Source organism: Haliotis rubra, unplaced genomic scaffold (genome assembly GCF_003918875.1).
Source record: "Haliotis rubra isolate DU_JTF1 unplaced genomic scaffold, ASM391887v1 Scf253, whole genome shotgun sequence".
NCBI classification, from domain to species: Eukaryota; Metazoa; Mollusca; class Gastropoda; order Lepetellida; family Haliotidae; genus Haliotis; species Haliotis rubra.
In genome coordinates this window covers 501,082-524,554 of record NW_025766592.1, presented here as the reverse complement: position 1 = coordinate 524,554, position 23,473 = coordinate 501,082, and the positions used below count along the sequence as shown (strand labels likewise).

The following is a 23,473-nucleotide window of genomic DNA, read 5'->3' as shown; positions in this document are numbered from 1 at the left end:
CAAACTACCTGAGACTCTACCTGACATGTCATACATATGCTTTGAGTGACTGTCATGTACATAGTTGTGCTCATGCTGTTGATCACTGGACTGTCTTGCTTAGACTCAAATATTTACCGACTGGAATATTAAACATTGAACAAACTATACATAGTTGTGATACTGTAAGCCTGAGGTATACTGACTTGGAGAGCTGCGAGGAGTATGCGTGTAGGGTAAGCTCCTCCTGTATTTGGTCCCTGATGGTCTGTAGAGTCACCTGCATGCTGTGTAAGGAGTCTTCGTTCAGTTTGCAGGTCTCGTACAGATGTGTGGTGGACACCTTGGACCCATCCCCACACATGGACTACAAGGAAAGTGTCAGGTTAGTAGAATACTTCACTGGAATGTAGGAACAGATGGTTCAGTATATTTAGCAGTGTCCCGTACAGACACTACAGCTTATTTCTTAATACAACTCAAATATCTTTTAAACAGCTTTTAAATTCTAGCAGCCTTTTCTCAACTCCTTATATCTCTAGTAGTAGTAGCCATTGTCATCCCTTTCTCCAACCAAGTGAATAAAGCACTGAATTATCAATACCCTATCCCATGCACATTGAAATTTCATTCTCAACACCTTAGTGGGTATACAAACCATACTGCCTAAGAGCAACAGTCACATTATCAGATAAACACCTATGACCTTGATGCTCCTTGGAGTCACGTTTGACAAACACAGTTGAGGATACACCCACTGTCCGCGACCATCGCTGCATAACCTTGGGACAGTAAACAGGACCACATTTCCCCATCCACCTAATAGTTCACCAAATCTGTGGCCAGTATGTGGTACACTGGACATTTAACCAAACTGGTCACTCATGTATATCAACCAAACTCCTCCTGATTTGTGGCAGTATGCCCCAAAACGGCCACCCACATAACAACTCTCTCATAGTGATCTGTGACAGCACACCAAAGTGATTCGGTCAAACATATAACATCTCTCTCATAGTGATCTGTGACAGCACACCCAAAAGGGTCACCCATGTAACAACTCTCTTCAACCAATTTTTCTAAACTTCACTGGTCTTCAGACGGTCCATGGGACCACAGTCCCCAAAAGGGTTACCCATTCAAAAGGGTTACCCTTTCTTTCATCCACATCCTCAGCCTCGCCACAACTACTGGTGTTTGACTGGTTTGTCAATGTGAGATACACTCAGGACCACATTTCTCCATGTGTTTACCTGTGCACTGATGGACTTGGTGGTGGTGATCCACATCTCCTCCTGCAGCTTCACGTAGTTCGACTGCAGCCCCTTCACATCCTCCTCTGCACTGATCAGATTCTTCCGCGACCGGAAGTAGCTCAGCAGAATCTCGTAAAATTCATGGCTGTCTTTCTTCGCTTCTTTCTATACATAGACATTACACCACATGACATCGGACACATTCAGTTCTGTGCACAACGGAAACAATACAACTCTGGTATGTGATAACAACTATAGAAGTCAGTATAATCAATAACATGTCTGAATTTGATATCCAGACTAAAACTGTGGCATGGTATTTCAGTAAGCTTGCACTCTAAAACCAGTCCCGACTGGTAGAGTGAGTGAGTGAGTGATTGGGTTTAGTTACGCCGCTTTTAGCAATATTCCAGCAATATCACGGCTGGGGACACCAGAAATGGGCTTCACACATTGTACCCATGTGAGGAATCGAACCTGGGTCTTCGGCGTGATGAGCAGATGCTTTAACCACTAGGCTACTCCACTCCCCTGCCCTTTCCCAGGCAGCCATACTTTTAACTGAATGTACAGTACAACATGAGGGCAATAATCTTGTGAATCTTAATAATCTTAAGTGAAAGTCAAATTGACATAACTTCTCTGTTGAACATGATGAATTGTTTTAGAACACATGAGATATAGATCTGACATGAAACATTGCATATCAATCTCAAGACATCTTATTAATCTGAGCCTTGTACCACTGTGATCTAAATGTTAAGAACTATAAATCTCATACTATAACACAGACCTATATCAGGACACCAGTAGTACTACATGCTCTTCCTGGAATAGAGCCCTGAACTCCAGGACATATCATTACAATAAAAAAAATAAATTATATTACCACCATCCTACAGTTTCGAAAGTCAATCATTGGAAAATATATTTTTCAAAATTTTAAACCTCCTCTTTCCTATTTACTCACCAACACAAAACTTTCAATAAACTGTGGGTTTTTGGCAAGTTGGGGGTTATAGTACAATGCCTGGATCTGCTCGATGGTCATGGGCTTGAACACCTGGGTTGTTGTCTCGCTGTACACCTTCCTGTGAGCCACCCTCTCTCTTGCTGCAGACTTCGGCTGTGGAGCTGCAGCAGTAGCAACAGTTCTCCCAGCTACCTCATTCCCTGCCTCTGCAGATTCTTTCTCACCCTCTGGTACAGGGAAGGATTCAATGGTTTCTAACACATCTACCAAATTGCTTTTGGGTTGGTGCTCAGTTAATTTCACAGAAACTGACTCTGGTTTCTTTGGTTTGGTAATAAATTCGTACGAGTCATCAGCACTATATTCTGACTGAGATTCTTGACGAGACAACCCTGTGGCACCTTGTGCCCCCTCATCTGTCGAAATGTCACCTGCAACACCATGAGGTTTGTGAACTTCATCGGTGAATGTAGACGAAGGCACTGCCAGAGGATGCTCTTCTTGTTGCATATCTTTTGGTGTTATTCTGTCTGCAGTATGGTCTTTACCTTCTGAGGTTAGTTCATTACTTTGGTCAATAGGATCAGCATTTTCAGCTGCAGCAGTGTCTTGTTGGACATCAACAACACCAGGGGTTACTTCCTGTTTGGGAACTTCATTGGAAGATGCTATAGTGTCGGCCAAGACAGAATTTACTTCCTGTTGGGGAATATCATTGGAAGATGCTATAGTGTCGGCCAAGACAGAGTTTACTTCCTGTTGGGGAATATCATCATCTTCATTTGACCATGCTACAGTTTCAGCTGAGACAGGGTTTTCATCCAGTTTAGGAACATCGCCACCTTCATTTGACAATGGTTCAGCTGAGACAGGCGTTTTCATCCTGTTTAGGAACATCGCCACCTTCATTTGACAATGGTTCAGTTGAGACAGGGTTTTCATCCAGTTTAGGAACATCACCACCTTCATTTGACAATGGTTCAGTTGAGACAGGGGTTAAATCCTGTTTAGGAAGAGAATAGAATGTGTCGGTATCTTCCTCCACACTTTCCTGTGCATCAACAGTGACAGCAGCACTTGCACTGTTTAGAACTGGAACAGGCACAACAACATCAGAAGGCAAAGATGGATACATGTGCGTAGCTTCTGGTTGTTGTTTAGAATCACTTTCTTCACCTTCATTAGAATCCAGTAAGCTTGAGGCAGCATCTAACTCTTTCACAGGTTGTGTGCTGGACACTAATTCTGTCTGTGAATCAACAAGAATGTCAATAGTTGGTTCTGAAACACCTTGAACTTCACCCGAACCTGCAGCAGGTTCTTCAGGCACAGCTTCTGATCCAGTGGATATGTGTTGTCCAGTATCAATGACAACTGAACCAACTCTATCAGTAATCCCAGAGACCTGCACATCCTCATCCTTCTCTACATCCCTACACACATCTGACTCTGTTCCTACTGTCTCTAATCCAGGATCAACAGGTATATCTGATGGCCGTGCATCTGGAGGGTCCTTAACATCTGTAGCTAGGTCTGCTTCTGGAGCTGAATGTTCTGTTTCAGATGGAGCTGTTTCCCAGTGTCTGCTCTGGAGAGCACAGACTCAACCGTATCTAAAGTTTCCTTTTCACTCTCCTCTAGCCCTTTGGAAAGAAGAGAATCAAATCTTTCTTCTTTCTTTTTGGCTCTTTTGTCTTTTCCATCTTTCTTATTCTGTAGACAGAATCAATTACAATTAGAAATTCAGAAATAGATACAGCACTTACAAACAATACACAAGTCTGAATGTATCACAGCATTCCTAACTATGTTATTGCTATTGTAATATTACAAAGGCTGATGAGGTGGGAATATTCTCATTATCTGTGTTATCTGACGAGCTTCTCCTAATTATCTGTTAGTCACCTGATAAGTATGATTAGCGCTAGTGGTGGTCCGATTAATTGAAATAATCGAAGATTGGTCACAGTGGCCAAATGACCAAGCAATCGATCACATTTTCTCACAATCGAACACAAACGATTTTGGAACCGCTGTAATAGAGTTTGAAATACTTGATGATGGAACATATCTAGGACGTTGTCAGGGCCTGAAACGTGTTTATTTCTAAGAAAACTCACTTCACTTTCTGAAAAGTCATGACTGAATATTTCTTGAAGAATCTGGGAAGTTAATGTTACCCTGGAACTGAATAATTTTACACTGGATGTGAAATCTGCAAATGTAATTTGTGCAGTTTCTTAAAACAACAGAGAACCAAATGTTTTTTTCTTAATACTTATCTGCAACTACAACCTGAATAGGAAAATCTAAAAATTGACACTAACCAATTTTTTTTTTTGATGATTGGTCGTTGGTATTGAACCAATCATCAATTGTGAGATTTCAACCAATTCCCAACACTAATTGGCGTTAATTGGATCATTTATCCACTCTGTGCACCACATACTGAAACCACACAGAAAACATGAGCTAAGTGAGTGAGTGAGTTTAGGTATACACCACTTTTAGCCAAATTCTAGCAATATCTGGGGAACACCAGCAATGGACTTCACATACTGTACCAATGTGGAGAATCGAACCCAGGTCTTTGGAGTGACGAGCGAATGCTTTAACCATTAGGCTACCCCAAGACCACTCTCAGGCTGGGATTCTAACAAGGTGTTCATGCATTACAGCACAGGACAAATATGTGAAAAAGTGTATCCTTGATTTAATTATCTCTCCTGTCAGCAGTGAGTAAGTGAGATTACTTTTACGCCGCTTATAGCAATATTCCAGCAATATCACGTGGAGGGACACCAGAAATGGGCTTCATACATTGTACCCATGTGGGGAATCGAACCCGTGTCTTTGGCATGACAAGCCAACCACTAGGCTGCCCCACTGCCCCTCATGTCAGTAAACATGGTAAAGGTAAGTGAGGTCAAATAAGGATAAAAGAAAAAGTTACAATGTAAATGGACTTTACTTTCTGACAATTTTCCCCTCTTTGTGAAACCTCAAAATATCAGCATATAGGCTCTATTAGAAACATGGTTCAATCAATCAATCAGTTTATTGCATGAAGGCCAGAGGCCCATATACAAAATAAATATGTATGATATGTACAAGATATACAACATTCGACACAAACGTTACATTGAATCTCTTCTCAATATAAGCGTGTGATAAATAAATAGAGCTACCTTATATTGTATTTGTAATAGGGATGCTTTACATGAAAGTATTGAATACAGTTTCGTAGCATTAATATTTGATTGTAGCCATTGTGGAAAATACAGTTGCCTTAAATCATTATATGCAGGACAAAGAAATAGAAAGTGTAATTCATTCTCTACAGTATTACAAAATGGACAGAACCTTTGTGATTTTACAATAGATGAATATCTTCCTTGATTGATATATAAATCATTTAGGCCAAGTCTCAGGCGTATGAAAACATTACGAAACTTTTTACTACGAAGTTGTATATAATCTGTGCTCCCTTAGCTAAATGTTATGTTTTTAGGGAAATACAACTCCTGGAACATTCATGCTCCCTACTTGTCAGACACCACCACTTTTGCCCTAGGCATAAAAATTAGGAGTCATCATAACTCCCTGGTGTATGAGAGGGAGTCATGGAGATATTTTTGGGAGTCAACTTCAGTTTGGAACTTTCAGCAAGACATCAACTGTGATTGTTTAATAACGACAAAAAAAAGGAAACGCAGGTCAGGTATTTCATTAGCACTGAGCAGCTAACTGGGAAACATTTCGTTTTAGAAGTTTAGATTATCTGAACTAAAGGCCCAGTAGCATTGCATCAACAATGATCCAAGCTTCTAAATTCACTGCGTATTTGAGATAATTTGTGCATCAAATACGCAAGTTTTCTGCGTCATGGCAAACACTGACCACTTATGAGACATTCACACAAGTCATGCTTGATTGGGTCAGTAATCAATCTGTTGGCAAGTTTCCATGGCAACAGGACTACATGGTATTACTGGTATTACTAGTATGCAGCAATATACTTTTCAAACGATACATATTGCTATATTTCCAAAATTGAACTGCATTCATGTTAACATAAACAATTGCTACTGGCAACTCCCAAATGCTATCTAACGTTTCAGTGACAGGTGGCCAAGTTTTTATGCAATTCGGTGGTGATCTGATGACATCAGAGCTCATTTGAAGAGCATTCGGGACGTTCTGAATGCATTCCAGGTGTAATCGAGGTACATTCCAGCTGTATTCCAACTTCAATCGAAATATTCCGATACATTTGAAGAATATGCCACCTGAAGTCCAGCAGCAATCGAGATACATTCCGACTCATTTGAGGCGCATTCGACATATTCTGACAGGATTTGAAGTGGCATGTCTTTTATATTCTCCCTTGAATATTCCCTTCAGAATACTTAGAATGCAGTAAGAATACTTAGAATGCACCTCAAATGCCGTTCGATATTTTTCCAATTTCGAATGTACCTCGAAAGTTTTGAACATGTTCAAAACATTCGGGTATTTTACAAGAATTCATCTGAACAGTTGGAATGCATTCGGAATGCAGTAAGAAGTTTTAGAATTCAGCTCGAATTTCCAGGAATCTCCAGAAATTTACATTCCGACAGCATTGCGCCTCAAGTGTGACGGGGGTATTATCAAATAACCTTCATGACTTCACCTAAAGAAAACTGACAGAATCCAGAATCTGCCGACACAAGCCCTCAGTCGACAGAGAACAAGAACAAATGATCCAATCTGCCTACAATAAATTGAAAGACAACAACACAGCACTCCAGCACATCTCTAATTAAGCTTATCACTCATATCACCTTTGTTAATGTTGTATATTTTGTATCACTTTCAGGTACAGTTGGCTTAAGCCAGTTATTACTGCATAAATTATCAATATCCATTGTTGTTTTAATCCATTTCATGCATACCATCATGCTGTTTTTGTTGATCCCTATCAGATGTATTAAGTCTGCTCTATGCTTTAGTACTTTACTCTTAATGGAGAGAATTTATGGACGTCAGCTTCTCCTGAATGAAGTTCAATGATTCTACTTTACTCTAGCTTGACAATTATATAAGAATCTATACCAAAATACCATAATATAATGAAGAAGTTGTCATCTTGGAAGCATCTTTCCTTCATTGTTACTCATCAATTTCTGAAAGTGCCAATCAAACAGATCACAGGGAGAGAAATGCATTGTTTTTGAAGGGTGACCATGGGCGCCAGTTAGATAACTTAGGTGTGCCTTTGTCAAAATAAATGTGCCCATCCTATCCACCTTAAAAAATCACAACAATTATGCCATTTTTATAATTTGTTTAATAAATCAGTAAACATCATGTAAACCTGGAAACGTGAGAGCTGGATTTCCTGAACACTTTCCTGACTGCAAGAATAGTTATGCTTCATACCGTCCTTGACCCATAACCTAACCGGTAAACAATGTTATCATCCAAAACCAGATATCCTGTTATGTGCACTGATAAACAGTTTGATGGGGTGCAAAAAAAGGTTTTGAATCACTTATCGCATTTGCACTAAATAATGATGGTGAGTATGGTCTGCCACAGTGAAAGCATTTCATCCATGCCATTTCAATATTTTCCGTGCCATGGCACGAAACTTAAGCACTATTTCGATCTCTGTGATAATAACAATCTTAATTTCCAAAGTCTTTGAACAATGACATAATTTGTCCTCAATAATTGTTATTGTCATCCAAGTATTTTAGGGAGGGGCAAGACTACCGAAGCTGAGCTTGAACTATCCTTGCCATATCTTCCCAAAACAAGGGAGTTAGCTGAATATAAGTTCAATTTCAACCCTTGCCAAATTAAACTATAATTACTGAGCTATATTTAGGCTGGACTAACGAGTCTCTACACTGTGTAACAAAACTGACATTTACTTCATAAATAACTTGACAGATTTCAGCTGACTGGAGATTTGCAAAACATGTATAGAGTCAACTGGAAAGTCCAAAAATATTTTCCAAATCTTTTCATGACTTTAATCATAGTGCATAGATGACATGTTTTGTTGTGATAAATACCTTGATTATACATCAGATAGTCTTAAATGAACCCTGCCATTTTGTCTAAGTGGTCGAATGTGATTGGTCAGTAGGTGGGACCGAAAAAGGATCAAACTCTAATAGGTTGGTTGGTTGGTGCTTGTTGGCTATATGGAGACAGTCTGTAAATAATCGAGTCTGGACCAGACAATCCAGTGATCAAGAACAAGAGCATCGATCTACGCAGTTGGGATTTGATGACATGTGTCAACCAAGTTGGCGACCCTGACCACTGGATGCCATCAGTCGCCTCTTACAACAAGCATGGGTTTCTGAAGACCAATTCTAACCCAGATCTACACAGGTTTTAATGGTCCCTTGTGGTGCTGTGATTGAAGAATACAAACGTCAGCCGAGTTAATAAAGGGTGGAAACTTGGACTTTTACAGAAAGAAAATAGCGCCCTGGCCTTGCAATAGTTGCATAGATGCCCCTTTTAGCTCAGCCTTCTCCTTCTTAATTCTCTCCATTAATCTGAAAACAAACTGAAATTGAAGTAGGGCAGGCAATCATTATCAAAATATCAATTGATTATCTAGAAATATCAGAGTGAGTGAGTGAGTGAGTGAGTTCATATTTAACGTCACATTAGCAATATTTCAGCCATATAGTGACGACAAAAGTTATGTACTAAGAATAAACTTATGTATACTAATTTAAAAACCTGCCAGCAATGGACAGTATAATGACTAGAATATCACAAATCGATTAAAACTAGTTAAGAAATATCGGAGAAGTAAATGTGAGCCAAAATGGCCAAAAAGTCTGACAGCAATGAATATATTTTGAATCATTGGTGAGTGAGTGAGTTAAAACTTATCTTCACATCAGCAATATTTCAGCCATATCGTGACGAGAACAATTACTTTTATACATAGTAATTAATGGTAAATTGTAAAAACCTGTCTCGAATCATTGGTGAGTGGTGACATGTTTATACATGGATTGACAAAACAGCGTCCTGAACAAGAAGCATTTCAGTTCATTTCGTCTTCACTGATGGACATTTCACAGTAGCACGCATTCAGGTTACTCGTCTAAGTCATCACTTTGAAAGCCATCAAAGTCCTCGTCTTCAGTGTCCGAATGGAATATCTGGGCAATTTCTGGAGGTATAACGGAATCTGCAGTGTCCATATCTTCATCTTCTGAGTCAGACTCAAGTACATCGGCGGCATCCTGAATGATCTCAGCTTTTCTAAATCCGTTAACGATTGTTGACACACTGATCTTGTCCCATGCCTCTACAATCCACTTGCAAACTTCAGCATAAGTTGCCCTGCGTTGCCTTCCAGTCTTGGTGAAGGTGTGCTCTCCACTGCACATCCATCTCTCCCAAGAAGCTCTCAGGAGTGTCTTAAAACATCTATTAACACTAATATCCAGTGGCTGGAGCAGCTTGGTCATTCCACCGGGAATCACAAGAGGGATAGTGTTCACTGTCTTTAATTTTTGCTTAATCCCATCGGTGATGTGAGCCCTCATAGAATCCATAATAAGACCGGCCTTCTGAAGATGGAAAAAGCCTCCTGGTCGTTTTACAAAGCACTGAGAGAGCCAGAGAGCCATCTGCTCCTCGTCCATCCACCCCTTCTTGTTACACTGGATCACAATGCCACTTGGAAATTTCTCTTTTGGCTTCGTAATTCTCTTGAATATGACCATGGGTGGAAGCTTCTTTCCAGATGCCGTAACAGCCAGGACAACCTGTAAACGACGACTTCTCATGGCCTGTCGTCCGGATTGTGACGGTGTCTGCGCCTTGGGTTTCGACTGTCCGACTCATCGGTATATCGAATGTCAGAGGCACCTCGTCCATGTTGACAATTTGATCAGTATCGATCCCATGTTCTTTGACTATTGAACTGACATAATCCTTAAACGTCTCCAGTTTCTCTTGGAAGTCAGCTGGTAATTTCTGTGCCATGGTAGTACGGGCCCTTATGGAAAGCTGCTGGAGCTTCATGAACCTGAAGCACCAAGATGGTCCTCCCATAAATTCAGAAATCCCCATCTCCTTTGCAATAACACAGGCCTTCAGACGAATTTGAACAGTGCTCACACCCCGACAGGCAGCTCTCTGTTCAAGGATCCAGTCATGGATACTCTTCTCCAGCGCAGGCCATCTTGCTTTGTTCCCTCAAAAAGACTTTGTTGTTTTCTTCGTTTTTCGGAGTTGGTCCTTCTGTTTTCGCCAATATCTTATCAAGGATTCATCAACTCCGAATTTCTGTGCTGACTGACGATTCCCGTTTTCTTCAGCAAACTTGATCGCCTCAAGTTTGAAGGCAGCTGTATAGCTCTTCCGTTTTCGTACTGGCGGCATTGGGTAAATTATCAAAGAATGTGTATCGCAGTGAAAGATGAATAAAATGTGTGATAAATAAATTCTGTCTGAGGGTATAAATAAGGGCAAACTAACCAAGACCCGATTGGGAAATATTGTAAAACTATCCAATGACAGCTCAGACCTTTGAGTCTCAATACATACAACTAAACTGTTCAAATATTTATTTTACCTAAAATGACTGTGAACACATACGCAGGTGGGAGGACAGCAACTAAACTGTTCAAATATATATTTTATCTAAAATGACTGTGAACACATACGCAGGTGGGAGGACAGCAACTAACAATACTGATTTTCTTAATTGTTGTGACAACACTACATCGAGTGAAATCTCTTTGTAATCGAACGAATTGCATTAGGATTGTGTTGACAGTATTGTATTCTTAATTTTGTTTCTTTATAAACAATATATTATCTTGTAGCAAAATACATTAACAACTCTTTAACTAATCACGTGGCCCTCCCCCATTAATTATCAACGAGACTAAATTACGAAAAACATCAATGTAAATACCTGCCACGCCCACCCACATGTCGCGACAAGTTCATGGTGACCTGATGAATATTCATACAAGAACCCGACACCTCCATGGCAAAATGTCGATTGCTATTTTTATACGTTTTAGAAATGAAATAATCACGGAAGTAAATTCACAGTACCATTTATAAACTTTTGCTGTCAATAAAGTATGTATTAGCATTGCTGATTCACGTAATTAACGACAAAAAGTTTTCGCTTTTGCACACGTCCCGACATTTTGGCGAAGTGTCCGGACAGCCAGGGTTGCGATCGATGTGCTGAGGCGTGAGGAATTACCGGACGGCATTGTATGCTCTTTGAACATTTTCATAACAGTTACAAGCAGGATTGTTTTATTCATAAATCAAATCTACTGTCATATTATTGATACACCGCTCGATTTGAAATTGAAAGTCACGTTTTAAATAGCACATACGACGACTACATTCTCAGGGTATTTTATAACACTTCCTTAAAAAACTCTTGTTTTCTGCGTGTAAAATCCACACATAACCCGCTCTGGATTATAACCCGCACTGCCACATAGCCCGCAGTTTTAGAGGGAAAAAGATGCGGGTAATAGTGCAGAAAATACGGTAATTTAGAAGCAACTCATGAATAGAGACCTTACTTATGGTGTATTGTGTGAGTAAACAAGAAATATATTTTATCACAAATGTTGATGTATAATATTATTGATGACAAATATTCATATTGATAATCATGAATAATCTTTCCTATCAACGATATCTCCCGATTATCAATCTATTTAGCCAGTCCTATCTTGAACAGAATGTGTCTTGATGGTGTTATTTTATGGCAAGTTTAATTTATTTATTTTATCATTAATGTCAACTCTGTGATCACTTATTTAGTTGAAAGTAAACTTTGCAGTGTACGTTAGTCATTAAAAATAAGACCTTGCATCCTTACCGTGTCAGTTTACTGATGGAGCTGACGTCTTTGATCATGTGGACAAGTGCAACTTCGGACAGAAGGTCTGTGGTTTGAATCTAATCAGGGGATTCTATGCCCTTGTATTAGCGCCCAATGTGTTTCTGAGCACGTTCATATTGAATTTGAGCAAAATAAGTTTGAGCACCCTACTATGCAGCCCATGACGTGCCCCCTGTTGACAGGGGTGTATGTAGTTCTAGCTTGGAGTCATCTCTAAGATGACGGGGATGCCAACAGGAAAATCTATTTTCAGCTGAAAACCTAATATTGTGTCACCGAATGGGGGGTTTGAATTGATCAATTTGAAATAAAATCGGCGGAAATCCGCGGATCAGCGGAAAATTGCCATCCCTGAGATGACTATGAAAAACTGGAAAACCATGTCAGCTTGCTGACTGGGTAAACCTCTTTGGTCATGTGGACAAGGCGTCCAACCTCAGATCAGAAGGTCCATCCTTCTAATATCATCATGGGATGCAGACATTTTATGGCAGCTACACAGTTTTAGAGTGACTGATCCAATAATTGGTCAATCGATCAATCTCAACAGCGCCAGCGATTATCGATGGGTTTGAGAGACCATCAATATTCATAAAAAATGAAACATCATATTAAACTTCAGAAAGTATGTTTCTTATTGTTATGTTTGTTAATCAAAACATAAACAACTGACTCAGTATCCTGACTCGTAAAACTGCAGTGTAAGCAATATACTTGCGTGCATGTCAAACAGGAAGTATCCTTGATTTTCTTGCTCTTTGTATTAATTGGTGCCTGTTTCATTTGCAGAATGTTATAATTGTGTCTTGTAATTGTCCACATGAGTTTTAGAGGGTTACAATTATAACATATCATTGATTGATTACTATGATCTGATTATCAATCAGCGTTTTGTGAGTGATTACCATAGGTGCCAGTCAAATTGCCCCACCTACAAAATGCCCCAGCAAATTTGGTCAAAATGCCCCAGATTTTGGTCAAATCGCCCCAATTTATTTAAAATGTTTAAATGTATGTCATAAATGCATAGTTTTTGTCAACTTCCACAAATATTATTATATAGTAATATTTCTGATAAATTTTCCATTAGTATACTGACAAGAGCAAAAGTAATAGTCATGTATAGACAACACTGTAATACCAATTATTTGCATGCTACTAATGCTTTTGTAAAGAATTACAAGAATAAAATGAAAGGTTTGTATAAAATGTTTTTTGGTAGTAGGTGAAAGCCAAGAGGCAACCCTTTACATGCACTATCTGCAAAGAGACACCGAGGGAAAGCCGTCGCATTGACCACTCATTTCATGGACGTATGGAAAGCATGATCAATGGCAGAGATAGTGGGGATGGTTACTTTTGATGTCAATCTAATTGAAATCGACAGTGTCCCCGATGAAGATACCCTTCACAGTGGAGACATGCAAAACCTCTCGGACATACTTGAAGAAGACATTCAAGAAAGGTAAAAACATTGAATATCTATTACACCATTTACCTGTGATACATCACTTGGGAATGAGGCAGTTCGTATTCCCCATTTATAAAATAAACGAAAAGTCAAAATAATTATGTCTGAACATTTAATACACCAAAACCGAAACAAAACAGTAAACCCAATGAAAAATTCCCGCACTGTACATTCACCGAAAGTGTGAATGTTAACTAAGCTTCTATGCTTCTGTGTAAATGTCTTCCCGATAATGGAAGCAATCTAATAAGTAATTTGTAACTCCTGGCTGGAGCTCGATATGGACGACCCTGTCCCTCAGCAATATGTCTAACTAACTGCCAATGTTAAACTGATTAACGCTGTCATCAGCTATGACCACGAAATGCCCGAGATCTTAAAACCCACGCGCATATACGCATAGCGACGGGTGTATTCGGGCACGCTGACCCAAGCTAAAAACGAAAACATCTATTTCCTTCTGTCCATCACTAATTATCAAATAGTTGCAACAGTCTAGTAACAAACCACTAAATATTTCTTTGTATATAAAGGTCAGTGGCGGAAGACAGCATCACTTCTGACGTAGATGACATGCCCGAAGATGCAGGAAACACATGGACTGTCCTAGAAACAGGCACACAGAAGGGCAAGAGAAGACTGGTTGATAGCTATGGGTAAATCTATGTTGTAAAGGGTTGTATGTTTGTCAGCTTGGTCATCTCTTTTATGTAAATAATATTTTTGTTAATTGTATGTTGTATATTAGCCAGTAGCATTCCTGCATTATTGCAGTGACTTTATTGTTTTTCCATTATCAGAGAGAGAACATCAAGCAGACCAACTGGAGATGTAGTGTCCACAACAAGAAGAACAGATGTCCTGCTACTGTCACTCAGAAGGGAACAAACTGCACACCCAGTGACAAGCCTCACAACCATACTGCTAGCCCTGGCAAGTTACAAGCATCACAAGTAAAGTTCAAGGAAAGCTTAAACAGCTTAATTATTTATTTAATTAATTAATCCAATTACCATCAAGAGCTACTGCTCGTTAATCCCAATTATGACCAGGAGGCTGTCTGAACACAATCCAATCCGCAACATAAACCTTTATAAAGAGGCAATATTATTTGATCAATATAAACAAATATTTCATTATGATAAGTTTCAATTTATCAGATAAAAGAAGACGCCACAAAGAAAGGAGTTTTTCAAGTCAGCTGAGACAATTGTGGAGGATGCGGTTACAACCATAGTGAGGATTATAATATCCCCATTGACAAAGCTCTAGTGATAAGTATTATACCATACTTGTTATGATTACACAATGCCATTTGTTGACAAAAAACTATGCATTTACAGCCAATAAACATACTATGCAAACCTTTAATTTTATTCTTGTTATTCTTTACCAAATAATTGGTATTACAGTGTTGTCTATACATGAATATTACTTTTGCTCTTATCAGTTTACTAATAGAATTTATCAGAAATATTACTATATAATATTATATGAAGAATATAATATGGAACAGAGCTCCAGATAAGATTTAGCTCATGTGAGTACTGTACCCACTGTATTTTTTGGAGTGGGTATTATGAATGTTGAGTGGGTACTTGTTTTTCTGTTACCCACTGCTTTCAACTATGTGCGTATTTCAGTCATTTTACTCACCTAAGTATATGCCATTGAGTAAGTTTACTAAGCAGGTATGTTCTGCCTTATGTCATACCTACCGTATATTACCGTCTATAAGCCGAATTTTGAGGACCATAAAATGCAGTGTTATCCATGGGTTACACTTTCGTCAAACTTTTTTCCAGGGGTAAGAAAACAACATCGTATCACTTCGCGTGAACAAACAACAGAAGACGACTTTGTCAGTAGAGACGTCAAATTTGCAATTAAACATCAGTAGTATATAATCATTGTATATACTACTAACATCACTAGACAAGATTATTTACCTTTTAAGTTCTAAGTTGTTTTGGCTGGGCATTGTATTATTTGCAGGGATTAAGATTACTGTGTGTATCTGAGCCGGAAATAGCAATCAGCTGTGCACGTGTTCCTCGGCGATCAAGTTCAAACATGCACAATAATATAACGGGACGAATTCTGACGCAGTCGTCAGTAAAATATAATACAGAGTACTATTATTTAACCTAAAGATATATAACCTAGCATTGTGTAATTTTAATTACAGTTTTTATGTAAAATATATATAATCAACACTAAGGTTATACGGACCCTCATGAATGTGGTAAGCAGAAGTTGTACGCACATGGAATGGGGTAAAATACGGAAGCCATTTAAATTCACACATTTTTACCGATGTTACTGTAAACTAGCAGTCAATGGAAAACGAGGCGGTAATCAAAACCAACTTAAATATAATGGAAATCATTTCATAAAATATCACTCATCCTATACCTATACAGTCAGCTCTCGTTAATCCGACACTCATTAATCCGACAATCACGTTAATCCGACAAAAACTTAGGGAACCATTTAAAACAGTGATAATTACTCTTGTTAATCCGACATTCTCGCATTCCGACTCCGACACACCAATCTAGCAACTGATCATTGTAAATACATTGTAAAAACATTCGTTAATCTGACAATCAACACAGCCGGTCGGATGATCCGACCGTATACAAACATCACACATGAAAGGTGATTAGCGCGTGCCTTACTGGCTGCTTGACACCCACGTCGGTGAACATCACACTTGTCTCTACGACTGATTCAAATGCTTCAAGAGCTAGAAAACCCCAGCAGGAGGATCTTGAAAAGGCCTTGTTTTTATGGTTTACCGATGTTAGAAGTAGGTTCATTCATGTGAATGATGAACTGTTAAGAGAGCAGGCTAAGATTCTAGGTGAGAAATTAGGGGTTACTGACTTTGCCTACAGTAGTGGATGGGTGACCAGATTTAAGCAGCGACATGGAATTAAGACGCACAAAATTCATGGTGAATCAGCCTCAGCCCCACAGAGTTCTGTAGACGCAGGTAGAGAAGAATTGCAGCAAATCCTGGCTGAATACAATCCGTGTGACGTCTACAACTGTGATGAAACTGGCTTGTTTTACAAAATTGAACCCAATACCACACTGAGCACTTGTCCTGTGTCTGGCAAGAAACAAGCAAAAGATCGTCTTACTGTTATGCTTGTGGTGAACGCATCAGGCACTGACAAACCTAAACCACTGGTAATATGGAAATTTAACAGGCCAAGATGTTTTGGTAGAACTTTTGATCCTAATTCTGTGTGCCACTGGTATGCAAACAAGAAGGCTTGGATGACAGCACTGATCTTCAAAGACTGGCTTGTGAAGTTTGATAGGCACATGCGCACACAGCGGCGACAAGTGATATTGCTGATTGACAACGCCTTCCCATGCCTCCAGAGATCTCACCAACGTAAAAGCTTCACTATCTGCCTCCCAATACAACATCCCACATTCAGCCCCTAGATGCAGGAATAATCAAGAATTTCAAACTTCTGTACAAGAAGCAACAGATGAAACTTCATCTTGACAACGCCAGCGCAGACACGCCAGTACCACTTGATATCAAGCAAGCCCTACTGTTTATCCGATCAGCGTGGAGAGATGTGAAGCAACCAACAATCATCAACTGCTGGCGTCATACGAAAATCCTGCCACCTACTGACAGCCAGATCGAGCCCGATAATGAACCGACTGAAGACGTCCGAGATTTACAGGAAACTCTTGACAAGCTATACCCAGATGCACCCGTACCTGTCAGCGAATTCATAGAATATGACGCAAATCTGCCATGTGAGGAAGCCATGACTGAAGATGCAATAATCGAGATTGTCCGACCTACTGCCGAAGAAGAAATCAACACTGAAGAAGACCAGACAACCGAACCAGTCGTTCCCCAGCTACCTGAGGTCAAAACATTGTTGAACACTTTGCAGACATTTGTGACACACCACTTAGACGTGTTTGATGTGAATGACCTCGACTTCATTGACACTTTGAAAACTAAAATGCTGAAGACCTCAGAAAAAAATGAACAACTAAAACCCTCAAAGACTATTTCAAGTTTTAAATTATTGTTCACCAGACATCCATATGTTAGTGTGGAACTAGTTGTATGTAAACAGTGACTCATTCAACATCCAGGTCATAATGGCTGCTGAGAGTGAAATAGCGACGACTGGTAAAAACAAACGTGATTGATTATATGATTTTATATGTATGTTATGCATCTATGATTGTTAATAAATGATATCAAGGATGTATTGTTATATTTTTTATTACTGTGAATGTTTTTACAAACGAAGACGATAACCAGATCTACAATTTCTGATATTTTCCGACATTTTCATTAATCCGACATTTTCGTTAATCCTACATATTTCTCTGCAACCACAAGTGTCGGATTAACGAGAGTTGACTGTACTGACAGTACAACACTTGTCCTATACTAACAGTACAACTTGATAGCAATCGATGTCTTTTTCATTACGCAAGCGATGTTTATAAATATATTCCGTACGCATTTGTTTTAAACTTTCTGTGTATCTGAAAGTTTAAATGCGTAATTGGTACACAACCAATTTTTTTCAATGCGTAATTCTATGCGTATTTTACCCGGATACGCAGCTTATCTGGGCCTCTGATGGAAGTTGACAAAAACTATGCATTAATGGCATATATTTAACCATTTTAATAAATTGGGGCATTTTGACTATCCCATGGGTCAATTTGACCCAAACTGGGGCGATTTGACCAAATTTGCTGGGGCGTTTTTGCAGCTGAGGCGATTTGACTTTCACCCAAAACAATCACTACAGATACAGATACACTCATCATACAGATGAAAACTGAACTGAGCACTGCATGCTAATTGACCCTGGTTCATGTAGCTCATTCTCCAATGATCTCATGTACCTTTATGATTAATTATGTCAGGGACACCTCATCCCAACACCATCATTGACCCATGGCTCTCCTGTCCACTAAAGCATCCTATGTAATTTGGATCAGCAAACCTTTCTGATCAATTGAGCATTTACAATCCCTTATGTTAGTTGTGAATTAGGGTCAATGCTAAATCGTAAAATTTTTAATCATAATATTTTTAACAAATGATCAACAGATAATCAATACAACCAGGGCAAGTTTCATGGAACATGCATGCTATTTGGATTTAGGTGTGCTTTGACGTATTGTTACTGATACAAAAGTCTGTTAGGCTTGATGTGACACAGTCTTGTTGCATTCTTTAAACATTTAGTACACAGTACTGACAACAAGATACTGGCTATACTAAATACTTGAATGTACTTATTCAAAGGAACAGAAGATGATGAAAGTGCGTAAATATAGACACTGGTCAGCTTCTTCGACAGTTATTTCATCTGTCAGCATTAAAAAGAAATATCAACCGCAGCACTAGCTGTCATGACATGAACGAGAATGACAACGGATATTTTTCCAAAAGCACATAGCAAATAATGTACACATTATTTCAAGCATATTTTAAGTTACGAACAAAATGAAAGCTACCTTGCTTTTCCGAGGCTTCTCCCTCACAGCTTCAGCCATCTTCGACTTTGTTTTGATCATATGACCAGTGGTTCGTACGAAAAGTTGGAACGACGGAGTGAAACTATTAAATGAAATATGAATAATTTCTAACGGGTCATATATAAACTTTTCTTCTGTTTAAACAGGAACCTGATGAAGGACCTGGAATGGTCTCAGATTCTTAATGTTTCAAACATTATTTTTTCAAACAAATCGAATGAAATCGCATTAAGAGTAATTCCAAGTTGCCAGTGAGTTATTCTAGTAAAGTCATTTTCCAGAGAAAAAGTAGAAATAGTGCAGTTTCTTAATGAAGTCGCGAACTGACTGAAGGTTGTCCCTATTTGTACAACTATTCCCTGAACTATTACTATGTGCTTATGTATTTGGGCCATACCCACATATGTTTAAATACAAAGTGTTCCGATTTTGTCGTATGTTTAAATACATAGTGTTCCGTTGCTTCTTCAAAGAGATACGCAAGTGGAATTTTATAAGACGCGATTGCCTGAAAGCCGGACCGGGCCAGGCCAAAACGGTCCAACAATGTTACTGGCTAATTACTCCATTATCGACAAACGGACCAACAATTTGATAATGCAACAAACACAAATGCCAATAATGAACAATCGCATACAACAAACGTTTAATGTAATAACGTTATTGCGACTAAATCACTTGAACCTCAGGAATTGTGAATGTAACTGAGCTAGGTTTCGTCTAAAAGAGGAATTGTTAAACGAAAAATGATTTGAAATGTATGACTACTTCAGTGTATCTCGATACACATTTCTGTTTGTCGGGTGGAGCTTGAACGCCTCTATCCAAGCAAATACCACTGTAGAAGGGCACTGTTCACCGTATTAAAAGCAATGCCACTGGTAAAAATGTAAAGATATTTTCCCCGACACTCTCTGCATTCTTGCCGTTCCTATTGTCGGACTTGGGCAGAGCGGTTAAAGAGATATTTCATTAGAATTGTTTTTACAGATCTACATATATTATATCTACACAAACAGTGACTAAATCTGAATTATTTACAGGAAAAAGTTGAAAGAATGGATGCTCTTTTTCACATACTCTCACCATACCTCTATCAGTGTACTCTCCGACTTAAACGTCATAGACGTTTCGGGTACCAGACGAAATGCCCCAGCTACAACATGCCCCAGCTCATAATTTGGTCAAATTGCCCCGGAGTTTTGGTCAATTTGCCCCAGGGTTGGTCAAACTGCCCCAGGGGGTAGTCAAAATGCCCCAATTTATTCAAAATGATTAAATATATGCCATAAATACATATTTTTTGTCAACTTTGATATTATATTCTTCATATGAAGGTTATATTAGGAAGGAATATTTCTGATAAATGTATCTATTTAAATGAATTGTTGCTTAGAATACATCAAGTCAGATAAGTCTTTCATTTTTAATTTTCTTCTGTGTACAGGAAATGTTTACTGGTAGTAAGTGAAGGCCAAAAGGCAATCTCGTGTGACAAATGTGAAGGCTGGACACACACACTCTGTGGAACTAGAATGTCCAAGAAGAAGTATGAGGAGTGAGTGAGTTAGTGAGTTAAAATTTAACGTCACCTCGGCAATATTTCAGCCATATAGTAACGAGAAATGTTTTACATAAACAATAAATTTAAGTTGCTAAAAAATCAGTCATCGAAGGACTGTAAAATCACTGTAGAGTATCACAGATGGAGTCTAAAACCAGCATGAACATGTGAAACTATTTTATTTACGAAGACAATACAATATAAAAATGGGCTATAGGTCGCCAACAACTGAAGGTAGATCACAGAAGTATGAGGAAGTGGACAGGACTGGTTCCCTATACCCTTTACATGCACAATCTGCAAAGAGACACCCAGGGAAACTCAGTTTTATCCTTGACCTGTCTTCCCAAGCTGTGATATATCTTAGAGCCAAAACCTGCTTTAACATATTATCGAAAAAACATAAGTTCCTATACTCTTAGTTCATGTTTGTACTTTTATATGTTTTATAGTTTATGTATCCTTTGTCTATATATCAATATGCTCTTTTATGGGAAGTCTCTCATAACCCTGTGTAGGGTGGCTCTACATTTTCATGTATTCACTGGTTCGTAAAAGTGAAGGCCTAACCCTCTGCATCCCCCAACACGGCCTCAGTCAAAACTGATTCGCTTTGGAATCCAGGACAAATCCCCCAAACAACAACACCCCAAAACCAACAATAACCGGACATTCTCTCGCCTCCTCCTCAAACAATGAAAACGGACAAAACCCCTCTACTCATCTTTGGGTTATCTCCAATTGACAGACACCCATTTGACAGACAGTCGATTGACAGACAGTGAACTAGGAGGTTAATTAGGGTAACACCTTCGGGTATAATGGAACAGTCCACTGTCTAGTGAGTAGAATAGGGTGAGATTGAAACATGTTCGTTACTGAGAAGTTTGATAGTGTGTAAAGAAAACTTTGTTGTGATTAAATGAAGCTATGAAAAACATTCTCACATCCATGGCCACATTGACATGATGCGTCATTTCTTATATTTATTTTAACATAAATCATTATTAAGTGTACTCGTCATATATCTTAATCCTGTGTGCAAAACATTGAACTTCCTTATTCCATATGAATAATAAATAGGTGCACATTATTTTTCACGTGGATATAAGATTTAAATGATGCAACAGAGTCGCAATTTTCTTATGTTTTTATTTGGATTATTCCATTGTAATGTATAGGTAACCGGTAGAAGCTAATCTGTTCATGGAACCGCAAATGTTGTTTCAAGGCGAACTGTCTGTCTGCGTAATGGGAGGACACCATCTTCAGCTTTAGTTTAAAGGTTCTGCTGATATTTGATCAACAATTAATCCCCTTGGATGTTTCATTGAATATTAATTGGCTGATTGGTTAAATTATCTCAATCCTTTACTTGTTATCATGTTTTGATAGAACAGCTTCATTAACAATTGCAGAAGAGTTTAAGAAGATTGTTTTAGCTTTGTAAACTGGCAATATTAAACTGGCTTCCATATGCTATATAGTATATGCCACGTTTGCAAAACACAAATCATCACGAAAGAAATGGTAACAAGGGTGGTTCCAAATGGCTTTACACTAAGAAGAAAGAGAGCAAGTCAACAACAAGATGGGAGTGTACTCGGCGGAGGATGATGCCATGCAAGGGCACAATGACAACTGACATAGAAGTTCGGAATGTACTTGGGACAACAGACCACTGCCACTCGCCAGATCCCACTGGTAACACTGCCCTCAAGTTGGACTTGCCTTCTTGCCGGTCAGTGAAGTTGAAGAAGGAATGCGATACTTGGCATCACCACCCAAGGTGGTTCACGAACAAACAATGTGTGTGAGGGCTGGAATAACGCTTTCCGGAAGCTGATAGGACGCTCTCATCCCCACGGTGTGGCGGCTCATCGACTGCTTGAGGAAAGATAACTGTGATGCTTGCACGGCTATCTACAGATCGGAAAGAGGTCAGCCCCAAAAGAAGAGAACAAGACGTGCAACCAAGCTCCTCCAAGAACGTCTTGATGGTTTGTGCAGGAGTTATGGGGCTGGTGAGAAGACGCTCCCAGATTTCTTGCATGGCATTGGGCGCTGTATGCGAACTGGTGTTTGATGAAATTATGTGCTTATGATCCAATAACATAAATGACAAATAAATAAATGTATGCTCATTTGTATTGTATCAAAATGTCACATAATGTATGAATAAATGTATGCTCATTAGTATTGTATAAATATGTCAAATAAAAATAAATGTGCAATGAATGATGTGAAAAATGTGCTCAAAATATGTGCTCTTTGACCTTGTTGAATGTTGAAATATTGACAAATAAATAAATGGATATCTTAAACTCTTGACTGTTTTATATAACGTCTTTTCTGTCAGTAGCTTTGCCCAATTGCTACCACGTCATTGTATTGTCGTCATCCTTGCCCCATGCACCTTCAGGAGATTTCACACACAAACCTAGAACGTCGCATGTGGACGCCCTCAGCAGGAAGGAGGCTGGCCGGGTGACAATGCAACCTTTATTGGCGGTGAACGTCTCGATATGGCTCAACAAGAACTCTCCTTCATTGTCCCACTGGAGCTTGGCTGTGCCATTTATTACCTTCTGTGTTGCTCCCAGGAAGTAATCTGTAAAATGGAATACTTTAGTGATGTTAACGAAAGAAATGAAATTCACCATTAATCCAATGGGCATGGCTGTATGCTGTGTAACAATAGATCAGAAATATCAGCCAAAATATAACTTCTCTAACTGTACTCTAGATTAGCATCTGGACTTTATTA

At 39.0% G+C, this 23,473-nt stretch overlaps 1 protein-coding gene across 1 annotated transcript in view; it reads right to left on the bottom strand.

The window, feature by feature from the left end:
* Positions 1-19,187, bottom strand: part of LOC124279614 (ectopic P granules protein 5 homolog) — an 84,561-nt gene extending 65,374 nt beyond the window's left edge. The window contains 5 exon segments of the mRNA XM_046715458.1: positions 186-346; positions 1,233-1,400; positions 2,206-3,050; positions 3,172-3,921; positions 19,122-19,187. Of these exon segments, the coding sequence (XP_046571414.1) occupies positions 186-346; positions 1,233-1,400; positions 2,206-3,050; positions 3,172-3,343 (1,346 nt within the window). The 5' untranslated portion in view covers positions 3,344-3,921; positions 19,122-19,187.
* Positions 19,188-23,473: the final 4,286 nt, after the last annotated feature.